The 20,918-nt window shown below is 48.6% G+C and overlaps 1 protein-coding gene across 4 annotated transcripts in view; it reads left to right on the plus strand.

Moving 5' to 3' along the window:
• The window catches only part of ATP13A2 (ATPase cation transporting 13A2), a 39,274-nt gene extending 19,259 nt beyond the window's left edge, over positions 1 to 20,015 (plus strand). For 3 of the 4 annotated variants that reach the window (XM_069079122.1, XM_069079119.1, XM_069079121.1), the window contains 24 exons: positions 95 to 174; positions 562 to 639; positions 993 to 1,062; positions 2,005 to 2,139; positions 2,238 to 2,304; positions 2,651 to 2,782; positions 3,429 to 3,584; positions 3,813 to 3,923; positions 4,024 to 4,070; positions 4,444 to 4,632; positions 5,605 to 5,811; positions 6,916 to 7,011; positions 7,097 to 7,253; positions 7,631 to 7,751; positions 9,640 to 9,764; positions 9,995 to 10,155; positions 10,386 to 10,490; positions 10,797 to 10,876; positions 12,681 to 12,833; positions 14,434 to 14,530; positions 15,747 to 15,970; positions 16,487 to 16,638; positions 16,971 to 17,143; positions 17,482 to 20,015. In XM_069079122.1, coding sequence (XP_068935223.1) covers positions 95 to 174; positions 562 to 639; positions 993 to 1,062; positions 2,005 to 2,139; positions 2,238 to 2,304; positions 2,651 to 2,782; positions 3,429 to 3,584; positions 3,813 to 3,923; positions 4,024 to 4,070; positions 4,444 to 4,632; positions 5,605 to 5,811; positions 6,916 to 7,011; positions 7,097 to 7,253; positions 7,631 to 7,751; positions 9,640 to 9,764; positions 9,995 to 10,155; positions 10,386 to 10,490; positions 10,797 to 10,876; positions 12,681 to 12,833; positions 14,434 to 14,530; positions 15,747 to 15,970; positions 16,487 to 16,638; positions 16,971 to 17,143; positions 17,482 to 17,652 — 3,087 coding nt within the window. In that variant the 3' untranslated portion in view covers positions 17,653 to 20,015. The remainder of the gene's footprint in view (positions 1 to 94; positions 175 to 561; positions 640 to 992; positions 1,063 to 2,004; positions 2,140 to 2,237; positions 2,305 to 2,650; positions 2,783 to 3,428; positions 3,585 to 3,812; positions 3,924 to 4,023; positions 4,071 to 4,443; positions 4,633 to 5,604; positions 5,812 to 6,915; positions 7,012 to 7,096; positions 7,254 to 7,630; positions 7,752 to 9,639; positions 9,765 to 9,994; positions 10,156 to 10,385; positions 10,491 to 10,796; positions 10,877 to 12,680; positions 12,834 to 14,433; positions 14,531 to 15,746; positions 15,971 to 16,486; positions 16,639 to 16,970; positions 17,144 to 17,481) is intronic. The other variant, XM_069079120.1, reaches the window with a different exon arrangement.
• The last annotated feature ends 903 nt before the right edge of the window (positions 20,016 to 20,918 follow it).

Consider the following 20,918-nt stretch of genomic DNA (forward strand, 5'->3'; position numbering starts at 1 on the left):
GGTCCTCAAATGCAGAAGGGCTGGACTCGGGGCCACAGGTTCCCCACCCCTGTTCTAGGGTCTCTGTTACAACTTTTATCCCTCTCTTCTCCAGCAGAACATCCTTCGGTACTATGTGTTTGAAGGGGTCCGATACATATGGATAGAGACTCAGCAGGCCTTCCGCCGGGTCAGGTGAGTCCAGGGTTGTGGCCTGAGCTAATAAAGGGTTAAGGGGAGCAAACCACAGGATAGAACAGCTGGTGCAGAAGGGCCTGGATTGTAGTGGGAAAGAGTGTTGGAGCAAGAAGCCCTGAGTTTTAATCTTGGTTTCCTAGTTATGTGACCTCAGCCAGGTTTTTGAACTCTTCTGGGTCTCAGTTTTCTCATCTGAAAAATGGGCACAATAAACCTGGGCCACCACTTACCTCAAAGATGAGGAAAGTACTTTGTGAACCTTGAATTCCTGCCGAAACAAGAAGTGCTGTTTTTAGTGCCATATCTACAGACAGGGGATGGGGATTAGTGGTGGCCTTCAGGGTCTGGGCCTTGACTCTTCCTTCCTCCTACCTCCCCCCTCAGTGTACTGGATGAGACCAGGACCTGTGAAGACCTTCATCATTCCAGCACTGGACTCAGCCCCCAGGACCATGACATAAAGTAGGCCTCCCCACTCCCACCTGCACTGAACTCTGCTTTCTTAGTAAAATAGAGACTTTGTGCCACTGTGATGGTGCATGATATATGATGAAAAGAAAGCAATGTGGAGTCTGAGAACCTGGATTCAAGTCCTACCTCTACAGCTTCCTAACTGTGACATTGGAGAAAGTGGCTTCCCTTGGGGGGGAGGTCTCAGTTTCCTCATCTGTAAAGTGAAGGGGTTGGATTAGATGGTCTCTGAGTGCTGATAGCCCTGGATCTAGAATCCGTGATCACTTCAGGGTCATTATCAAGGGGACAGGGCAGGGTGGGAATGGTCATCCTGTCTTTGACTTTCCCCTTCTTTCCTACAGAAAGACGATATACGGCCTTAATCTGATCGACGTGCCAGTCAAATCGTACTCTCGGCTTCTGGTGGATGAGGTAGGAGACACAGTAGCCTGGTGGGAAGGGCACAGTAGCCTGGTAGGAAGGGCACAGATTAGGAACAGAGCTAGGTCCTTATCCCAGCTCCGCCCTTGACTAGCTGAGTAATTTTGGGAGAGGTGTTTGCCCTCCCTGGGCCTCAGGCTACCACATTGTAACATGAGGTTAGTAAGAAGCTGGGATCACAATGAGAGTTCCAACCAGCCTGCAACAGATGAGGAAGGGAAAGGCCTAGGAAGTCAAGTATCAGTTCTAGACTTTGACCTTGGAAGACACTTTCCCTTTCTGGCCATCATTTTCCTTTTCTTTTTTAAAAAATATTTTATTTTATTTTGCTTTTTTTTTGGAGGGGGGAAGGCAGGGCGATTGGGGTTAAGTGACTTGCCCAAGGTTACACGGCTAGTAAGTGTTAAGTGTCTGAGGTTGGATTTGAACTCAGGTCCTCCTGACTCCAGGGCTGGTGCTCTATTCACTGCACCACCTAGCCGCCCCCATCATTTTCCTTGTCTAAAGTAAGGAAGTTGGACTGGCTCCCAATCTGGGAGGCCCAAATGCCGCTTCCTTCAGGAAATCTTCCTTGCTTGCTCTGCTTGGAAGCAAACTTCCCCCTTAGGCCTCTCCATGGCCTTGGCTTTTGCACCCTGATCTCATGATATTGTGAACTCCATTTCCCTTTGTCTCCATCTTATCCCCCTGCTGGACTGTGAGCTGCCTGAGGGTAGAGGCCGTCCTTCCTGTTTAATCTTTTCGTATTTCCCCTGGCTCCTAGCACAGGTTTAATAAATGCTTTGTGAATGAGTATTTGAAGGGTAGAAGCTGGATTTACGAAGCTGATGGAGTTGAATTCTTGAGTCTAATTGCTGCCCCCTGGTGGTCCAAGGTAGAGCTTGCAGCATGGCTGTTGCATGGTACCCAACTTGGTCTTCTCTTCCCAACCAGGTGCTGAATCCCTTCTACATATTCCAGGCTTTCAGCATCACCCTGTGGCTGTGGGATGCCTACTACTACTATGCTGGCTGCATCTTCCTCATCTCCATTGTCTCCATCATCCTGGCACTTTACGAGACCAGGAAGGTGGGTGCCAGGCTGTGCCCAGAGTGGCGGGCAGTGGCAGGGAGGAAGGTACATGTTGGAGGGTGCCTCATGTCGATTGTCTCCCTTTGCATGTTCAGCAAAGCCAGACTCTGCGAAACATGGTGAAGATGACCGTGAGTGTGACGGTGCGGAGAGCTGGCGGAGGTGAGGTGGCAGGGAGGGCCGCCAGAAAACCCTGGTCCCCAGGATCCAGCTCAGCTCAGTGAGCTTTCAGTAAATGCCTGCAACATGCTTAGCACTGTTCTGGCTGCTGGAGATGCAAAGACAAAACAAAGCCTGCCTTCATGGTGTTTACACTCTGCTGGGATGGGAGGGAACCAGCCAAGGAAGGAGGACTCAGGGAACTTTGTATCTCTGTGTCTATTGCCCAACTCATCCCATAGGGCTCTGAAAACATGGAATGAATTTGTTGACTTGATGTCCAAGGTGTGGTGGGACGAAAGGGAATGGGGTGGGAGGGGAAGCGAGCTAAAAGTACCCACCCTTGTAGAAAATATTCTGGTCAATTCCACGGAGCTGGTGCCCGGAGACTGCCTAGTACTCCCTGCCAATGGTGGGCTGGTGCCCTGCGATGCTGCCCTCCTGTCAGGAGAGTGCATGGTCAACGAGAGCATGCTGACAGGTGAGGAGGGCCCCCAGCCTTCCCCCAGCCCTCGGAGGGGGGAACCACACTGTTGCCTAAGCACCCTTTTCTCTGCTAGTTCCTGGGGGAATGGGCAGAGTGTCAGGAGACACATTAGAGTATGTCAGAGCTGGGAGGGTCCTTAGAACAGGGAATGTCAGAGCTAGGAGGACCCTAGAACAGAGAGTGTCAGAGCTGGGTGGGCCCTTAGAAGAAGGAATGTCAGAGCTGGGAGGGCCCTTAGAGATCCTCTAGTCCAAATCCCTCATTTTATGGATGAAGAGACAAAGACAGGGAAGGCAAGTAACTTAGTCATATAGATTAAGTAAGTGGCAGAGCTGGGACTTGGGCCCAGACCTTCTGATTTCAAATCCATTGCCCATTTTCTATGCCCAGTGCACCGTGGGGGAAATTAAAGGGATCCACTAGAGGGAGGGATGGGGTGTGGGCTGAGTTTTCTTTTTCTCTGTCTTGTTTGTCTCTCTGTGTTCTTCCTTCTCCCTTCTCTCTTTCTCTCTCTCACTCTCATTCTTTCTCTCTGTGTCTTTCCCTCTCTCTTTCTCTCTCTCTCCCTCTCTCCTTCCCCCCTCCCTTTTTCTCTCTTTCCCCTCCACACACACAGTCATCATATGAGTTCCCCCCACAGGGGAGAGCATTCCAGTGATGAAGACCCCACTTCCTAGTGGTCCCACTCCCTACTCCTCTGAGGAACACCGTCGCCACACCCTCTTCTGTGGGACGCTAGTCTTGCAAGCCAGGGCCTACATGGGAGCTGACGTCTTGGCGGTGGTGACCCGGACAGGTATGAGTGGGGAGAGAACCCTCCATCTACAATGGGGCACCCTTGTCTGGGCAGCCCACCGAGAGCAGAAGAGTTTAGGGAAAGCTGTCTCTTTTCTCCTCCCTTGCTTTCCCAAGCTGTGGCTGGTACCTAACACTCCTCTTTGGTCAAGGTGGGGTGGGAAGGGCACAGTGGCATTTGGGCAGGACCAGAGTCAAAAGTCCCCGACTCTCCCCCCACCCCATCCAGGATTTTGTACAGCAAAAGGGGACCTGGTGAGCTCCATCCTCCATCCCAAACCCATCAACTTCAAGTTCTACAGAGATGCGCTGAAGTTTGTATTCTTTCTCTTTATCTTGGGTAAGTGGCCTGGCCTCTGAGCCCAGTCTGTTTAGCACCCCCCTTCCCAGCTCAATCTCATTGCTTCTCTTTGTTCTCTTCCCCTCCTCCCCTCCACCAGCTGCCATGGGCACCATCTATAGCATCGTGATATTAATCCGAAACAAGGTGAGATATTTCTGGGCAGGGGGACAGGACTGGCATATACTTGGGCTGCTTTCCCAGTTTGGGTTCCAATTGCCTTAGAAGGTACAAATCAGTCCAGGGTCACCATCTTTTGCCCCCCTATCAGAGGGTCTACTTCTTGACTGTGTGACCTTGGGCACTTAATTTCCCCTCTCTAGGTCTCAGTTTCCTCATCTTTAAAATGGAAGGGTTAGATTAGTTGATATCAAAGATCCTCTCTAGATCTTGTGTTATGAAGATATCTGGACTTTGAGATCTGAATCCAGAAGGAAGGAAAGTCAAGGGCAAAGGTGAAGCAAAGGTGGGATCACCCCCTGCCAGGCACTCACACTGGAGTCACCTACCCATCCTCCAGGTAGCAGTAGAGGAGATTGTGAAGCGGTCCCTAGACCTGGTGACAGTGGTGGTACCCCCAGCGCTCCCAGCTGCCATGACAGTTGGCATCATCTACGCCCAGAATCGTCTCAAGAAACACAAAATCTTCTGTATTAGCCCTCCTCGCATCAACCTAGGGGCCAAACTGAGGCTGGTCTGCTTTGATAAGGTAAAAGCCTGGAGCCCAGGTCTCGGGGGTGGGAGGACAGCAGGTGAAGTATGGCTAAGCGGATATAATCTAGTAGACATTCATTAGACACTTGCTGTGTGCACAGCACCTGGGGGGGGGGGAGAGGCAGGGGGATGCCTGTAGCATTTAACTCTAAGGCTGCTTGTGAAAGGTCAGAGGGTGATGGTGAAAGGAATGAGCTTTAGACATCTTAAAAGCATCAGAGAAATGACAGACATTATAGTTCTCATTGTGATAATTACTACTACCGTTACTACAGGTTTGGATAAGAAAACTGTCTCTGCCTTCATTGCTTACCATAGTCTATAATGGGGCTAAGACATTTAAGAGTTGTGCTCTATATGTGAGGGCTTCCCTAAGTCTGATGTTCTGTGTTCTAAGGTCCTTTCCAATTCTCATATTCTAGGTTCTAAGACCCTTCCCAGCTTTGATATTTTCTGCTCTAAGGTCTCTTACAATTCTGACATTTTTCATTCTAAGGCTTATTCTAGTCCTGAAATTCTGTGTCCTGTGTTCCTTCCTAATTCTGAAATTCTAGATGCTAAGGCTACTCCCAGCTCTGACCTTCTGTGTTCTAAGATTCTCCCTTCCCTGCCTACCTCTGACTCTCTGGTCCACATGTTTGGTGTGAACTCTAAGGAAGGAAGGCTTGTTTCTTACCAGAGTAGAGGGGGGAGGGCTGGGGAGGGCTTCTGGGAGGGTGTGGTGTCAGAGTTGGGTCTTAAAGGCTTTAATAGACTCAACAGACTGAGAAGGATCAGGGGGTCAGAGAACTTGATCCAGAGTCAGAAAGCCTGGGTTTGAGTCCACTTAATAGCTGCTCTATTCTGGACAAATCACTTCTCCTCAGTCTCCTCATATGTAAAATGGAGGCCATCATTCTCCCACTTTCCATCTCATTTAATCATGGAGATGAAATTCTGATCTTCCCAATTCTCTACCCCTCTCCAGACCGGCACGTTGACAGAAGAAGGCCTGGATGTTTGGGGTGTTCTCCCCCTGAAAGGTCATGATTTCCTGTCCCTGCTCCCAGACCTGAGGCAGCTCCACAGAGGTCCCCTGCTCACTGCCCTGGCCTCCTGCCATTCCATCTCCTTGCTAAATGACCAGCCCATTGGCGACCCCATCGACCTCAAAATGGTGGAGTCTACTGGCTGGGTAAGATCAGTCTGTCCACCCTGTGTCCTCTGACTCTGTGCAGACCCATCTCCAATCAGACCAATAAAAAGGGATTGGGTTGAGGGGGAGACAGGATCCCTCTTCTTTCTAGGAAGCATAAGATTGCTTTTTTTTTTATTTGAAAAAGCATTTGATTTGAGGTCAGGATGCTTGAATTTGAGTCCTGGCTCTCTCTCTCTCTGCTGCTTCCTAGCTGTGTGGTCACGAGCAAGTCATTAACCTCTTGAGCCTCATCTGTAAAATGAAAATGGGGTTCCTGACAGAGGCTGAGCTAGAGTTCTTGTGTACCTTTAAGCTTGAATAGAAAAAAGCGCCTTGACAGTGGAATATAAAAGCAGAAATCTTAATCTTTTAAAGCAATACAGTTCAACCTTTTGAAACCTTCAAAATGTAACTTGCCATCATTGGTGATGTGTTTTTCAAGCTGCTTTTCCAACTTGAACTTGTAGGCATTTTCAATTCTCTGAAAGATCTGGAGATGCAATAAAAATTTATCAAACCCAAATTAACAACACAAATAATATTTTTTTTTTTAAGCAATTGGGGTTAAGTAACTTGCTCAAGGTTACACGGCCAGCCAGGTGTTTCTGGGTGTGTGCTAAGTGTCTGAGCCTGGGATTCGATCTCCAGGTCATCCCGACACTGGAGCCGGTGCTCTTACTCACTGTGCTACCTGGCCGTCCCACAACACAAATAATATTAAAAAAAAAAAAAACAGAAACAACTTTTAAGTGACCAGCTTTGATTTGCCGCCTGCAGGGGATTCTGCCTTGTAAACACCCCCAAAGTTATCCAAGTTTAGCTGCACAGGGACGCTGTGTCCATCATCCCCTCCAAAAGGATTGTGTTAATGAAGGCCTGGCGGACTTTAAACACTGCAGAAAAGGGAGCTGTTATTAATTATTCGTTTGTTTCATATCACAATCTCCATCTTCCATTACTAAACATCCTCCATTCCACTGTCACAGTCATCATTGACCAAGGGGCTGGCTGCAGCCCTGGCTGTCTTCTGCCTGACACCTTGGCCGTGCCCACCCAGTGACCATCTCTTTTGTTCTCTTCTCCCTTTTGCCTGTTTCCCAGTTCCTAGAAGAAGAGGGATCAGAGACCTTAGTCTTTGGGACCAAGGTCATGGCTGTGATGAAGCCCCCACCCCTGGAGGAGCAGCTTCAGGGACAAGTAAGTTGGGCAGGGTGGCTGGAGCAGGGAGGGGTCAGGGAGGGATCCAGGGCCTTGCTCACCTGCCTTCTCTTGGCCCCTGCAGGAGCCGCTGGAGCCCATTGGCATCCTCTGCCGATTCCCCTTCTCATCAGGCTTGCAGCGAATGAGCGTGGTGGTAGTGCGGCATGGGGGAGCCCCTCCCGAGGCTTACATGAAGGGGGCCCCTGAGATGGTGGCTAGTCTCTGTACCCCCAACACAGGTGAAATGGACCATCACCACCACTGCCCCCCTCCCTGCCCTGCCTCCTCCTGAGCCCTTCCAGGCTCCACTCCCCAAACCCACAGGGTTTGTGGTCCAGAGCACAGGGCCAAGGGAGAGAATATACTCCCTCTTGGTAGATTCTCAGGCTTTCTAGTCCTATGGTGAATGGCAGAAAACCAGGCCTGGGGGCTTGCCCAAGTATCCCTGGAGTCCAGGGTCAAAGGCTACTGCTCTTCCCCAAATCCCTGCCCTCAACCTAAGGGCCTCAAACCCTAGTTTTAATCATTCTTAATTCTTCATCCACCACCATGGAAAGAGTATCTAATTCCTGCCTGCCTGTGCCCCTAATAATGCCAGTCACCCCTGTTTTGCCAGTGCCTCCAGATTTCTCCCAAGTACTCCAGCACTATACATCAGATGGATTCCGGGTTCTGGCCCTGGCCTTCAAGCCCCTGCTCATTCCTCCCACTTTGGAGAAGGCTCAGCAGCTGGCCAGGTGAGAGACCCCAAGAAACATTCCCTACACCTGCTTACTTGAAGTCTTGCACTGGTCTGTGTGATCTCCCAGGGTTGGGCAAGCTCTCCTTCACTGCAGATCTCAGCCCTTTTCTTCAGATTTGACTGTGATCCAGTCTAAATCTGTCTACTACCTGATAGGCCTTTCCCTGGTAAGAGGTCCAAGGTAGTGATCTTCCTTTCTATCTAATCCCATCTTCTCATTTGATAGAGGAGAGAAACTGAGGCCAAGAGAGGGAAACCTCGAGGGTCTTTTCTAGCCCTGAGTCCTGGAATCAGATATTTTGTGGCCTGAGAAGGTGGTTCTTGGGCTATTTGTCCATCATCCCGCGTTCTTATTACATCATTGGCTTTCCTCCTTTTCCATCCATTCACACGTAGCCGTGCTTCACGATTTTTACTCCTCCTTTGGCACAAAGATAGCTGGCCCTGCCTGGGCTGGCCTCTGCCCTCCATGCCTTTTTCCTTTGCCCAGAGCTCACCTGCGGGTTCCATTCCTCAGAGACCATGGAATGCCATGATGCTCAGCCAGATAACCCTGCCAGGAGAGTAGAGATTTTCCAAAGATGAGCTTCGGTGGCTGGGAGTGAAGAAAGCTGCTGCCTGATTCCCCAGATGCAGCCGGGTCCTTTTCCTCTGGCCACGGCATGGTCTCCATCAGCGGTGGCCATCCAAGCTATATCGATATGCTTGAATCAGTGGTTTTTATTCATTCATGAGGCAGATTCGTGTAGCAGACAGAGTGAAGGTTTGTGTTCACATCTGGCTCTGTCACTGACTGTACAACCCTTGCTTCACTCTGTGGGCCTCAGTTTCCTCATCTGTCAAAGAAGGAAGCTGGGCTAGATGACTTTGGAGGTCCCTTCCAGCTCAAAATCTATGGTCATGTGATCCTGTGCCACTTCTCCTAATGGTGGCTAGATGGTGTAGTAACTAGAGCTTTGGGCTGGGAGGCAGGAAGACCTGAGTTCAAATCCTGCCTCAGACTGACTCTGTGATCCTGGGCAAGTCATTTACCCTCTGTTTGCCTCAATTTCCTCAGCTGTAAAATGGGGATCTTAATAGCAGCTCCCAGGGTTGTTTGTGGGGATCAAATGAGATAATTTTTTTTTTGCTTTTTTTTTTTTGGAGGGGCAAATGAGATAATATTTGTAAATTCTATTTGCTTGACATCTAGTAGACAGTTCCCTCATGTTAACGAGAAAATCGGACTAGATGACCTCGGGAGGCCCCTTCCAGTTCTGGGTCTGTGGTCTTTGCGGTCAAGCTCAGTCTGCATCTGCAGCATTTGTCCATTATGTTTGTTAACATAGGTACTGAGAGGCAGTGTGATTTAGGAGGAGCTCTGGGTTCCAATCCTGTCTCAATTAGCTGTTTGGCCTTTAGCAAGTGCTCAGCACAGAATCAAAATGCCCTTAAGGACCTCACCTTCTCTTGGGGGAGATAGTGGGTGCAGAATAAACACAAAATGAACACCAGGTAGTTTGAGGGGGGAGGGCAAGGGGCCAGAAAGGGCCTCAGGAAGAAGGTAGTGTTGGAGCCAAGAACTTAGCTTCCCTGTCTGTAAACTCTGGGGATTGGCCTAAAGAATCTGTACCTAACAAGCCCGGGAGGGAATTAGGATTCTTACCCCCATTTTCCAGATGGAGACACTGGGACTCAGGGAGGTAGAATTTTGTTGTATTCCTAGCACTTAGCGCAGTGCCTAGAACAGAGTCAGTGATTAATGAATGCTTACTGATTGAGATCACACAGCTAGCAGGTGTCAGAACCAGGACTTAAGGTGCCTCCTTCCTCTATGCCGAAGGGAGGCTCTGAGCCCCCTCTGACCTTTTCCCCTGGGCTGATTGTCTCCTCTTTCCCCCCAGGACAGAAGTGGAGAGCGGGTTGACTCTGTTGGGCCTCCTGGTAATGAAGAACGTGCTGAAACCAGAGACAGCACCCACCATCTGTACCCTCCGCAGGGCTAACATCCGTACTGTCATGGTCACAGGTGTCTGAAGGCTGGGGCCCAGGGAGGGTCCTGTGGGGCAGGAAGCAGGAGAACAGCAGCCCTGTGGGATGGGGGGCATGAGGGAAGGGCCTGGGAAGCAAGCCCCAAGGATTTTTTAGCTTTATTACATGGGTGGGCATCAGTCTCACACTGGTGCCCTCCTTGAAGCCAGCCTGAGGGCAGATAGTGGTCAGCTGCCTCTGGCCAACCCTGCCCTCCTCCCACACCAGGTGACAACATGCTGACTGCCGTCAATGTGTCTCGGGCCTGCGGCATGGTGAGGCCCCAAGAGCCTGTGGTGTTTGTCCATGCCTCAGCCCCTGCCCACGGCAAACCAGCTTCCATCAAGTTCATCCCCTTCGAGCATTCCCCAGGTGGGGAGCAAGCTGAGGTAAGTCTCAGGACAGTCCCAGCTTCCTCCCTTCCCTAGGCTGACGTCCTGGAAAGAAGCACGCCCAGAAGCAGGGAGGTGGGCTTTATGACCCTCACCCCCTTCAACCATTCCCTGATGATGATACGGGGAGGCCATAGCTTGCCAGAGGCTGGGGCAGAGGAGCCCTGGGGCAAGGCCAGGAGTTTGGGAAACCTGAGCTCTGGGGTCTCATGGGGGGCCCATTTCAGTCCAAAGGGTACATTATGGAGCCGGACGGGGAGCACTGCCACCTGGCACTGAATGGGAAGGCATTTGCGGTGGTTTTGGATCATTTCCCTGAACTTTTGCCCAAGGTACTGCTCTCCCCTACCCCCATCCCTTTCTGAGCTTCCCCTCTCTGAGTACCTGCCTGGACCCTCAGTCAGAGACTCCTGGGTTCACCTCTCAGCTCCACCCGCTCTGTGACACTGGGCAAGTAACTTCACTTCCCCGAATCTGTTTCCTCTTTAAAATGAGAGGGTTGGTTTCCAGATGGTCCCTAAGGTCCCTTCCAACCCTACATGCTGAGCCCTCTGTTGTGAGGCTGTCCCTTTCTTCTTCCTCCCCTCCCCCTGGAGGTGTCCCTTCTCCCCTGGCACCCACTCTCGCCCACCCCCCAGATCCTGCTCCAGGGCACCATCTTTGCCCGGATGACACCGGAACAGAAGACTCAGCTGGTGTGTGGTTTTCGAAACCTGAAGTAAGTGACCTCTCAGAACCCAGTAAATGATAGAGGGATTCCCTCTGTCTCTTAGTATCCCCACCCCTCCATCCTCCTCTGAAACCTTGGGCAGGTTTCTTCCCATCTTCGTTTCCTCATCTGTAATATGAAGGGAAATGGAATAAATATTTCAGCGGATCAGTGACTTCGTTAGGGTTACTTTTCCTCCCTGGGCCTCAGTTTCCCCCATTGTAAAATAGGCAGATTGGATTAGATGGCCCCTTAGAGCCCTTTTAGCTCCAGCATTTCTTGTCTAACAACATTCCTTTCTCACATTACTAGATCCATTCCCCCCATGTCCTATGTTACAATTTTTACTTTACTTCCAGAAATCCATAATACTGAGGCAGATCCCTTTATCACTCTGGTTCTCAGCTTTCTTCTTTGTAAAATATGGCAGAAAGAATGTTGGCCTGGGGGGCGGCTAGGTGGTACAATGAATAGAGCACTGGCCCTGGAGTCAGGAGGACCTGAGTTCAAATCCAGCCTTAAACACTTAACATTACTAGCCATGTGACCTTGGGCAAGTCACTTAACCCCAATTGCCCCTCAAAAAAGTAAAAAAAAAAAAAGAATATTGGCCTCAGAATTGGGAGACTTTGGGCAGAGTTCTGGTTTCAACACTGTGACATTTTGCTGATGGGCAAATCATTGAATTTTTTTTTTGGACCTTTGTAAACTTGTGTATAAATGTGGCAATCTAGGGTAAGTCTAGGGGTCCTGGAGACCATCTAGTCTAACCCACTCATTTTAAAGATAAGGACATTTTCCTCTCTCCCCCCTGCCCAAAGTGAATGTCCTTAGATGGTCTAGGAGTCACAAAGATTTGGCATTAGAAGGGAGCCCAAGGGAAATTAGTTTGTTGTCTTCCTGAATGGGGATTCTTTCTATAGTATCCCCAACAAGAGTCAATCTCACTTCTTTAGATAGCGATCTCAATACCTTCCTGACATTTCCCATTCTACTTGGAGATAGCACCCATCGCTGAAATGATGTTCTTTTAAAAAATAATGTTTAAAATTTTAATTTTAAACTTTCCCATTCACAAGCCTCTTCCACTCCGTCCCCACTGAAAAAAAGAAAAAACAAAACTCTTGTAGGGACTCTTCATAGTCAAGCAAAGCTCATTCCCACACTGGCCGTGTCCAGAAGTGTTTGCCTTCTCGCTCCCCTGGAGTCTGTCAGCTCCCTCTCAGGAGGTGGGGAAGGGGCTTCTTCACTGAGTCCTCCAGTTATGTTGCTCATTGCATTGATCAGTGTTCTTGAGTCTTCCAAACTGTTTTTAGAATGTTCTTATATGATGGCTTCTTCATGGGTTGTACCCACTTCATTCTAGCAAGGTCTTCCCTACATCAGACTGAAACCCACTTCCCCATGACCTCCCTCCACCCCTCTTAGGTTTGTCTTCTGGGAACCAAGAAAAACAAGTCTAATCTCTCCCTCATGTGACCCTTCCACTTCTCCTAGTTTCTGTTCTATGGTCAGATTTCCTCTGAGGGCCCTCTCAACTCTCAATTTCTTATCTGAGGTCTCACTCTGTTTCCATGAGCCCCACCTTGGGAGTTGGGGATGTGGAGAGCTTGACTTGAGAGTTTCCATGCTCAGGGGGACCCATGAGCTCCTACCTCCCAGCTTTGGCCTGGACCTCTGATGGAAGCCCAGGGGCTCCCCACCTGTCCAACCTCAACCTTCCCTTGGGATTGATGCACTTCCTCCACCTAGCTGGGCACACCTCCTGGAATGGTACAAGACTTATTGACAGTCCCCACCCTCTCCTTGGCAGCTACTGTGTGGGCATGTGTGGAGATGGGGCCAATGACTGTGGGGCTTTGAAGGCAGCTGATGTGGGCATCTCCCTGTCGGAGGCTGAGGCTTCAGTGGCATCACCTTTCACCTCCCAAATCACCAACATTGAGTGTGTGCCTAAGGTGATCAGGTGAGTGGCACCGTGGAAGAGAGAACTTTGGAAGCAGCAGGTAGGGGCGGGGAGAGGGGTAGGAAGCAAGGGACAAGGATGGGGGAGCCTCAGGTGTAAGCGCTATTGCCAATCCCTGACCTCTAAGGAAATTCACCTCAAGGGACTGAGAAGCCAGTGCTAAGCACTACTCTTCTCTCATGCTATTTTTACTTTCAGAAAACTCGTGCCTCTCCCAAAGTTGGGAAGGGAATCACCAGGCATTTAGTCAGCAAGGTTAATGAAAATTAAGCACTTTCTATGTGCCAGGCACTATGCCAAGCACTGGGGTTACAAAGAAAGACAAAAACATGGTCCCTCCAAGAGCTTACACTCCAATGGGGAAGACAACATGTAAATAACTACAAATGTACAAGATATATGCAATTAAATAGGAAATAATCTGGGAGATGCCTTTAGCACTGAGGCTACTCTGAGGTCCTAATAATTCTGATCCCTCAGGCCCAGTACAGTGTGATCTTTTTATCCCCAGTCTTATCCAAAAAAAAAAAAAAGAGAGAAGTAAGCAAGGTGAAATGGAAGAGAACTGAATTTTTGGTCAGGGGCCACATAGAAGAAGAAGAAAAGGGTCTAGCAAGACATAGTAGATAGAGCTGGGAAGATCTGGGTTCAGATGCCACATCTGATACTCAGTAGTAGCCATTTGACTACGGACAACTCATTTAACTAAGTCTAAATTAAGACTTTATTAAGTAACTTAATATCTCTTAAGTCAGAAGCAAGTCTGTAAGATTCTAGTTATTGATGAGGGGCAGTTTGCATCCAGGGAGGCAGTTCTCACACTGGGAATTCCTGGCAAGTCCTTGATTTGTTGATAGTATTATTGTTATCTCATCTTTTCTTGATGGGGTTCAGATAGAAATGATTCAAGGACAAGTCACCATCCTTCTATTTATTCTTTTATATGTAATATTCTGAGTCCAACCTCCTTAAGGACAAGCCTTCTGTGATTTCTGGTGGCAGTGACCTGGTTCTGAATTGCCATCATAAACTTCATCCCCAGCCTCTAAGGACAATACATGGAAATTTGTGGAATTTCTTGCCTAGACAGCTTGCTCAGTGTTTCTTTGGTGGCATTCTGTTAGCTTAGGTATTGCCCATGGAGGGCCTTTGGATACCATCCTTGGACCTGAACTTCATTCAGAGGTTCCACCACTTCCAGTTACATTCAACAAATCTAGTGGTGATCATCATCATCATATGTGTATTATTATTCTGCAATAATATAATTATATCGTTATCATTCGGTAATGGTGAGAATTATCCCTGTTATAGAAATGGGCCAGGACCAAGTCGCTAGCCTGCTATTTCTCTATTATAGTTGAGGTCTTTCAGACTATGGTGTAGGTGGATACAATCAATGCTTTTTACACTAGAATAAGTGTATTGGGATGTGTTTCTGTTGTTGTTTATAGTAAGGACAAAGGTCCAACATTAGCCGGCCCTGTAGACAGACCCCGAGATGCCATTTTCTACTGAGAGCCAGGGTAGGCTCTCAGTTGCCCCTAGTGGGATCCTTACCCTCCTTTCAGTGCCCTGACATCCTTCCCCTACATTACAGGGAAGGCCGTTGCTCACTGGTCACCTCCTTCTGCATTTTCCAATACATGGCGCTTTACAGCTTTATCCAGTTCATCTCTGTCCTACTACTCTATACTGTAAGTATGAGGCTGGGGCAGAGCTGAGACGGGAGGGGAGGAGGGCCTGCCTTCACTTGACCATTATCTCATTCCCCTTGGCACCTCCTCCAGGAAGCTTCCCCAAACTTCCAGTTTTAATGGCTCCATTCATTCCAGAATTTTGAATTTCTCTTTCCATAATTGACTATTTTATACTGTGTTTGTGGACTTCCTTCTCCTCTTTAGACAGGGGGCTTTCTGAGGGCAGGCTTTGTATCTCCTCCTCCATCAGAAGCTTCTTCATCCATTCAATCTAATTCAGTTCAAAGATTTATTAATTCCCTACTGTGTGCTAGGCACTGATCTAGGTACACTAGGTATTGAAAGACAAAAATGAAAACAGTTCATGGCCTCGAGGAGCTTACTCAAAGTAGAGTGAAACAAAAACAAAAGATAGATGAATGGATACATGGTGATTTTGGCAGGGGTGTGATTAGGGGAATCAGGAAAGGCCTCAGGCAAAGGGTGACCTCAAGTGAGCCTTAAATGAAGCTAGGGATTCTAGGAAGCAGAGGTAAAGAAGTAATACATTCCAAGCATGAAAAATATAAAGGCATGGAGGTGGGAAATGAATGTGGGGTATATAAAACAGCAAGTACACCAATTTGACTAGACTATGGATTTACCTTAGAGGTAATAATATGAAACTGGTCTGGAAAGGTAGCCTGGAGTCAGATTGTGAAGGTCTTTAAATGTCCCCCCAAATAAAGGAGATTGTATTTTATTCTAGAGGCAATCGAGAGCCAATGAAGCTTCTTATGTAATGAGGTAACCATACTGGTGATTGGTTCTCCTAGCTGAGGGAGGCAAGGAGAGGGTATGAACAACACTGGCCAAGGTTAGGTTTCTGGGCTCTGTATTAAACATTTATTAAGCCCTTGACGAATATTAAGCCACAACGAATGAAAGCCCTGTGCTCATGCTTAGGATACAAAAGCAAAACCAAAATATCCCTTGCCCTCGGAGAACTTCTGTTCTACCTAGAATCCTTGTTTCTGGAGGTGGGAACCCCTTCTCTCACCTACAGTGATCTACATAGAATGTGCCTTGAGGATGGAGACTGTTCCATTTTTGCTTATAGAGATGCACTCCTTTCTCTTTTGTATGGCATATGCCTGGCACATAGTATGGGTTTAATAAATTCTCATTGATTGTTTGATTGATGCCATTAGCCTCCTATTTGCTTCTCCCCCAGATCAATACCAATCTAGGTGATCTACAGTTTCTGTTCATTGACTTGGCCATCATAACCTCAGTGGCAGTGCTAATGAGTTTCACAGGACCTGCCCCAGAGTTGGGGGTCTCCCGGCCCCCAGGGGCCCTGCTCCGTGTGGCTGTCCTGGGCAGCCTCCTCCTACAGACTGCTCTGGTTGCCACCATTCAGCTCAGCGGCTACTTCATCACTGTCTCCCAGCCCTGGTGAGGCCTTGGCTTCCTTTCCATTTCCATGTTCCTGGGGGCGGGTACCCCCTTGGGGCATATGGGTAGATCCCTGAGGGAGGAATATGGTACGTTCTGAATATGGAAGGTCTTAACAAGAAGAAAGTAACTAGAATGGTAAAGGAAGGGCACAGCATCCAAATTTTGTTTCTGACTTTTAATGCCCCAAGAGGATCAGTTAAGGGAACAGGAAGCATCAAGCCTGGAGAAGAGGAAGCTGGGAGGGTGGGAGCGTGGAGGTGGGCCCTGACAACTATCTTCAGGAATTTGGAAGGGGGATAGCTGGTACCAGGGGACAGAATTAGGAACAATGGGCAGAAGCTTCAAAAAAAGCCAAATGCAGATCTCCTCTCAGGGAAAGCTTCTAATCTGTCCCAAAGGGGCTCCTCTGGGAGGAAGGTGGCTTTGCCCTTCCTTGGAGGTCTTCACACAGACTCTGGCGTGTTCCTAACCTTTAAGCATCTCCCTTCCTTCCTTTCCTCCCTGCCTCTACAGGTTTGTCCCTTTAAATAGGACGATGTCAGGGGCCCAGAACCTGCCCAACTACGAGAACACGGTTATCTTCTGCCTCTCAGGTTTCCAGTACCTCACGATGGCGGTGACCATGTCTAAAGGTCCCCCTTTCCGCCGCCCACTCTACACAAATGGTGAGGCCTGAGAAAGAAAGGATGGCAGAAGGGAGGGATCTTGGGCTATCCCCTACCTGCAGGGAGGAACAGGAGCTCCAGGAGCTCTCTCCCGTCCTCACAATGCTCCTTACTCCCCCCCTCCGTCCCATTATCATTGTCATCATCAGTCAGTCAACAAATGTTTATTAAGCACCAACTGTGTACCCAGCATTGTGTATACACAGAAAGCCAGAGATGGTCCTTGTCCTCAGGGAGCTTCCTGTCTAATAGGGAAGATGACATGCAAACAAACCAGGTAGAGATAAGCAGGTAACGGATAAAATTCTCTCCCTTCTTCCCCACCCACCCAGTTCTTTTCCTTTTGGCCTTGTTTGTCCTGGCCACCATCCTGATCGTGCTCACCTTGGGCCCGCCGGACTTCCTGCTGAAGTGGCTGACCCTGAAGGATATCAAGGACACCCGGTTCAAGCTGCTACTGCTTGGCTTGGCTGCCCTCAACTTTGTGGCAGCTTTCATGCTGGAGGTGCCTGGGGACCTGCAAAGCATGCTCACTGTGTGTCAGGGGGATACGTGGGGGAGAGTATCTGGGGGTGGCCACTGCCCTCTCTAGGACACTCAGAAAACTGCAAGAGACCACAAGAGGATGATACTGAGGTTCAGAGTGGGCTCACAGACCTACTCGGGGTCTCATAACTGCTAAGTAGCAGAGTTGGAACTCAAACTCTTCCCTTCTGGGACCAAACTCAGGGAGGGGAACAAGAGTAGAGGGAATTGAAGAGGGTGGGGAAGGCAGAACCAAGGTTGATGGGAAAGGTGGCTTTGGTGGTGGGACTCAGAAATCTCTTACTTCTTCTCCTGCAGTGTATCTTTGACCAGTGGATCCCCAGGTGCCTCCGCCGCCTGTGCCCGAAGAAGGCATCCAAAAAATTCTTCAAGAGACTTGAACAGGAGCTGGCCCAGCAGAGGACTCCCTGGCCCCCACTCCACCAGCCCATCCTGGCCACCCCCAAGACAGCCTCTGTCCTGAGGTAGCCCTGGATCCTTGGGACATTCCTGGGGTGGAGGTCTGAGCCCCCCCCTCCCCACCTCATCTATTTATGCATCTTGGTAGCAACACTGTACATGGCCTGGGACTGCCAACACACTCCTTGAGCACCTGAGCCCAGAGAAGGACGCCTTCCCGATTCCATGCCCTTCCTCCTTGGCTGAGATTTGGGGATGGGGCATCTCGACTCTACAGCAGCCACCCTCAAAGGCATTGAATTCCTTCCTCCTCTCCTGTAGTGAGGGGTTTCACTCCACACCCCTTCCCAGACCACTTTAGTTCCTTTATCTCACCTTGGAAATAGCTTAATTTTTTATCCACAGACATGGGTATACCGAGGGGTCAGATGCAGCTGACACTCACTGCCCCTGTTGACAGACTGAATAAATTTGCCTTATTTTCCTGGATGCGCTAATCTTATGTGAGACACTGGCCCTGACCACTAGCCCCTTGCTCAGGATGCCTCCGCTTCTACTTATCCTTCATCCTGAGCCTCAGCAGAGCAGCAAGGGCGACACCCAGACTTGGTCCGCCGAAGAGAACCTTAGACTGAGAGAGAGGACACCTGGGTTCTAGGTTCATTTCTGCTGCTGCTCAACTCTGCAACCTCGGGCAACTCGTTTCCCCTCCACGAGCCTCAGTTTCCTCTTCTGTAAACTATTGGACAATAATGCTTGCAGCACGACCTACCTCGCAGGGTTGTTGTGAGGAAAGTGCCTTGTGAACTCTAAAGGTCTATAGAAATGGCAATTGTTATCATCCAGGACCTGTCGATATTGAACCTACATCTGGCTGCCTTTGTGTCTCTCCAGTACCTTTCTGTACCATGGTGGCCAACAGGAGTGAGAACAAGGGCCAGTGCAAACAGACTGGTGAAAACAAAAGGGAGGCAGAGATAACCTGGCACTGGGAGGGTAAGAGCTAACCCACTGAAGGATGGAGGCAGGATTAGAAAAATAGCTTAACAGAATAGAGCATAGGACCAAACAGAATAAGATGGAACCAAATAGCAATAAATGTCAAGTCTTACACATGGATTCAAAAAGTCAGTGTCACAAGTACCAAGTAGGTGAGACATAGTTAAGCAGCAGTTCATGTGAAAAAAAAAATGTCTGGAGTTTTTCATGGCCTAGAAGGCCTGTATAAATATAAATAAGTGGTGTGAGATGGTCAGCAAGAAAGCTAAGGAGATCCTAGGCTACTTAAAGAGAAGAACCAGGAAGGCCATAACCCCATTGTGCTCTTTCCCTGCCAGGCTCTGTTGCAGAACATTGTGTTTAGTTCTGATCCCTACATCTTAGGAGGAATATTGACCCCTGGGCATGGAAGACTCATCTTCATGAGTTCAGATCCAGCCTCAGACACTTACTAGCTGTGTGACCCTGGGCAAGCATCACCCTGTTGGCCTCAGTTTCCTCATCTGTAAAATGAGCTGGAGAAGGACATGGCAACCTACTCCAGTAACATTGCCAAGAAACCCCAAATGGGGTCATGAAGAGAGACAACACAACAAAGCTTGTCCAGACCAGTTTGTAGAATCCATGTTATGTGAGGAAGCATTAAAGGGTTCCCACCCTGTGCTTTAACAGCTTTGTGTCTCTTTGGGGGAATCCAGTTGGGCAGTTAGGCTAGCCCTACAGCCAGCCCAAAATTCTGTGATCTCGTGGACTGGGAATGTTTAGTCTGAAGAAGAAAGATGGAAAGGGCAGGGACACGTTAGCTATCTTCAAGTATTCAGAGGTCTCTCAGGTAGAAGGTCCTTTTTGAATGGTGCGTGGGAGAAGGTGACAGTTGAGGTGACAGGGATCTGAGGAGGACCCTCCCACCAGTCTTCCTACCAGTGACCTTTCCCTTTCCCCCACTTGTGGCTGAACACTGAAATTCACCTGAAGTCTACTTTCTAATTCCCAGTGATGGTAGGCTTGGCTCCTTCTGGCTCCCTACCCTGAGCAGCAAATATGACAATTCATAGCACTTGGATAACTTGGAAGTTACTGTTTTTGGTAAGATGGAGGACCACCCCATCTTCCCACTGACCCAGAAATACAACCCAAGGTCCTCCGGGCCTTGGTGTTTGCTCTGTGGCTACCCCCTCTAAACCACACACACACACACACACACACCAGGCACTGCCATTTGGCCTGCTGATGTACCCTATAGACCTGGGTCTTGCCTTCCTACTTGTAGCCTTGTCCTTAGGACTTCTGGGACCTTCATTTTCCTTGCAGCTAAATTCTTCTCATGTTGTCTTCCTCAATTAGAATGTGAGCTCCCTGAGAGCAGGGACTATCTCCTTTTTTAAAATTGTACCCCCAGTGCTTAATAAATTCTCTCATTCATTCAAGAGGGATTATTTAGTCCAGTGCCTAGCATACAATTGGTGCTGAATATTGCCCAGCCCCTAAGGAAAGAACGTGCAGAAATTGGGTTCAGATTTAACATTATAAACACCTATCAAACTCTGGACTTGCCAGATAGGGACTCATTGTAGAATCACAAGATTTGGGAGTTGGGAAGGATTTCCAAGGTCATGTAGCCCAACCTCTCCACAAGTTCTCCATGAGTTACTGGAGGCGTCTGAGCAGAGGCTGGATCACCACTTGAGAAAAGGGAGCCTTTATGCTTAGATGCCCCCTACGGTCTCCTCTCTTGATGACAAGACTGGGAAGGATTGACTCGTGGGAGTTAGGATAATGGTGACTTTCAGCTATGCAAAGGGTTGTCCTGCTTGGCCCCAGAAGGCAGACCAAGATCGAAGAGGGGGTTACCAAGAAGCCAATTTAGTCTTGGTCAGAACAAACTTTCTAACAATGAGTGGAAGTTGTCTGGTAAGAGAATAAGAGTTGTCAGGGGGGTTCCTTTGGAATATGGATTGGACTAGATGGTCCCTGGGGTCCCTTTTTTTTTTTCATTTGATTTAATAGTATGTTATTTTTCCAATTACTCGTAAAGATAATTTTCAACATTCATTTTTCAAAAGAGTTTGAGTTCCAAATTTTTCTACCTACCTCTCTTCCCTCAAGAAGGCAAGCAGTCTGATATAGGTTACATATGAGCAATAATGTAAAACATTTCCACATTAGTCATGTTGTGAAAGAAGAAACAGGACAAAAGGGGGAAAACATGAAAAAAAGGTGAAAAATAGTCTGCTTCACTCTGCATTCAGATTCCATAGTTCTTTGGATGTGGATAGCATTTTCCATCATGAGTCTTTTGGAATTGTGTTGGATAATTGTATTGCTGAAGACAGCTA

Source organism: Petaurus breviceps, unplaced genomic scaffold (genome assembly GCF_028583685.1).
Source record: "Petaurus breviceps papuanus isolate PSGF00001 unplaced genomic scaffold, PetGlider_PUasm1.0 91041, whole genome shotgun sequence".
NCBI lineage: Eukaryota > Metazoa > Chordata > Mammalia > Diprotodontia > Petauridae > Petaurus > Petaurus breviceps.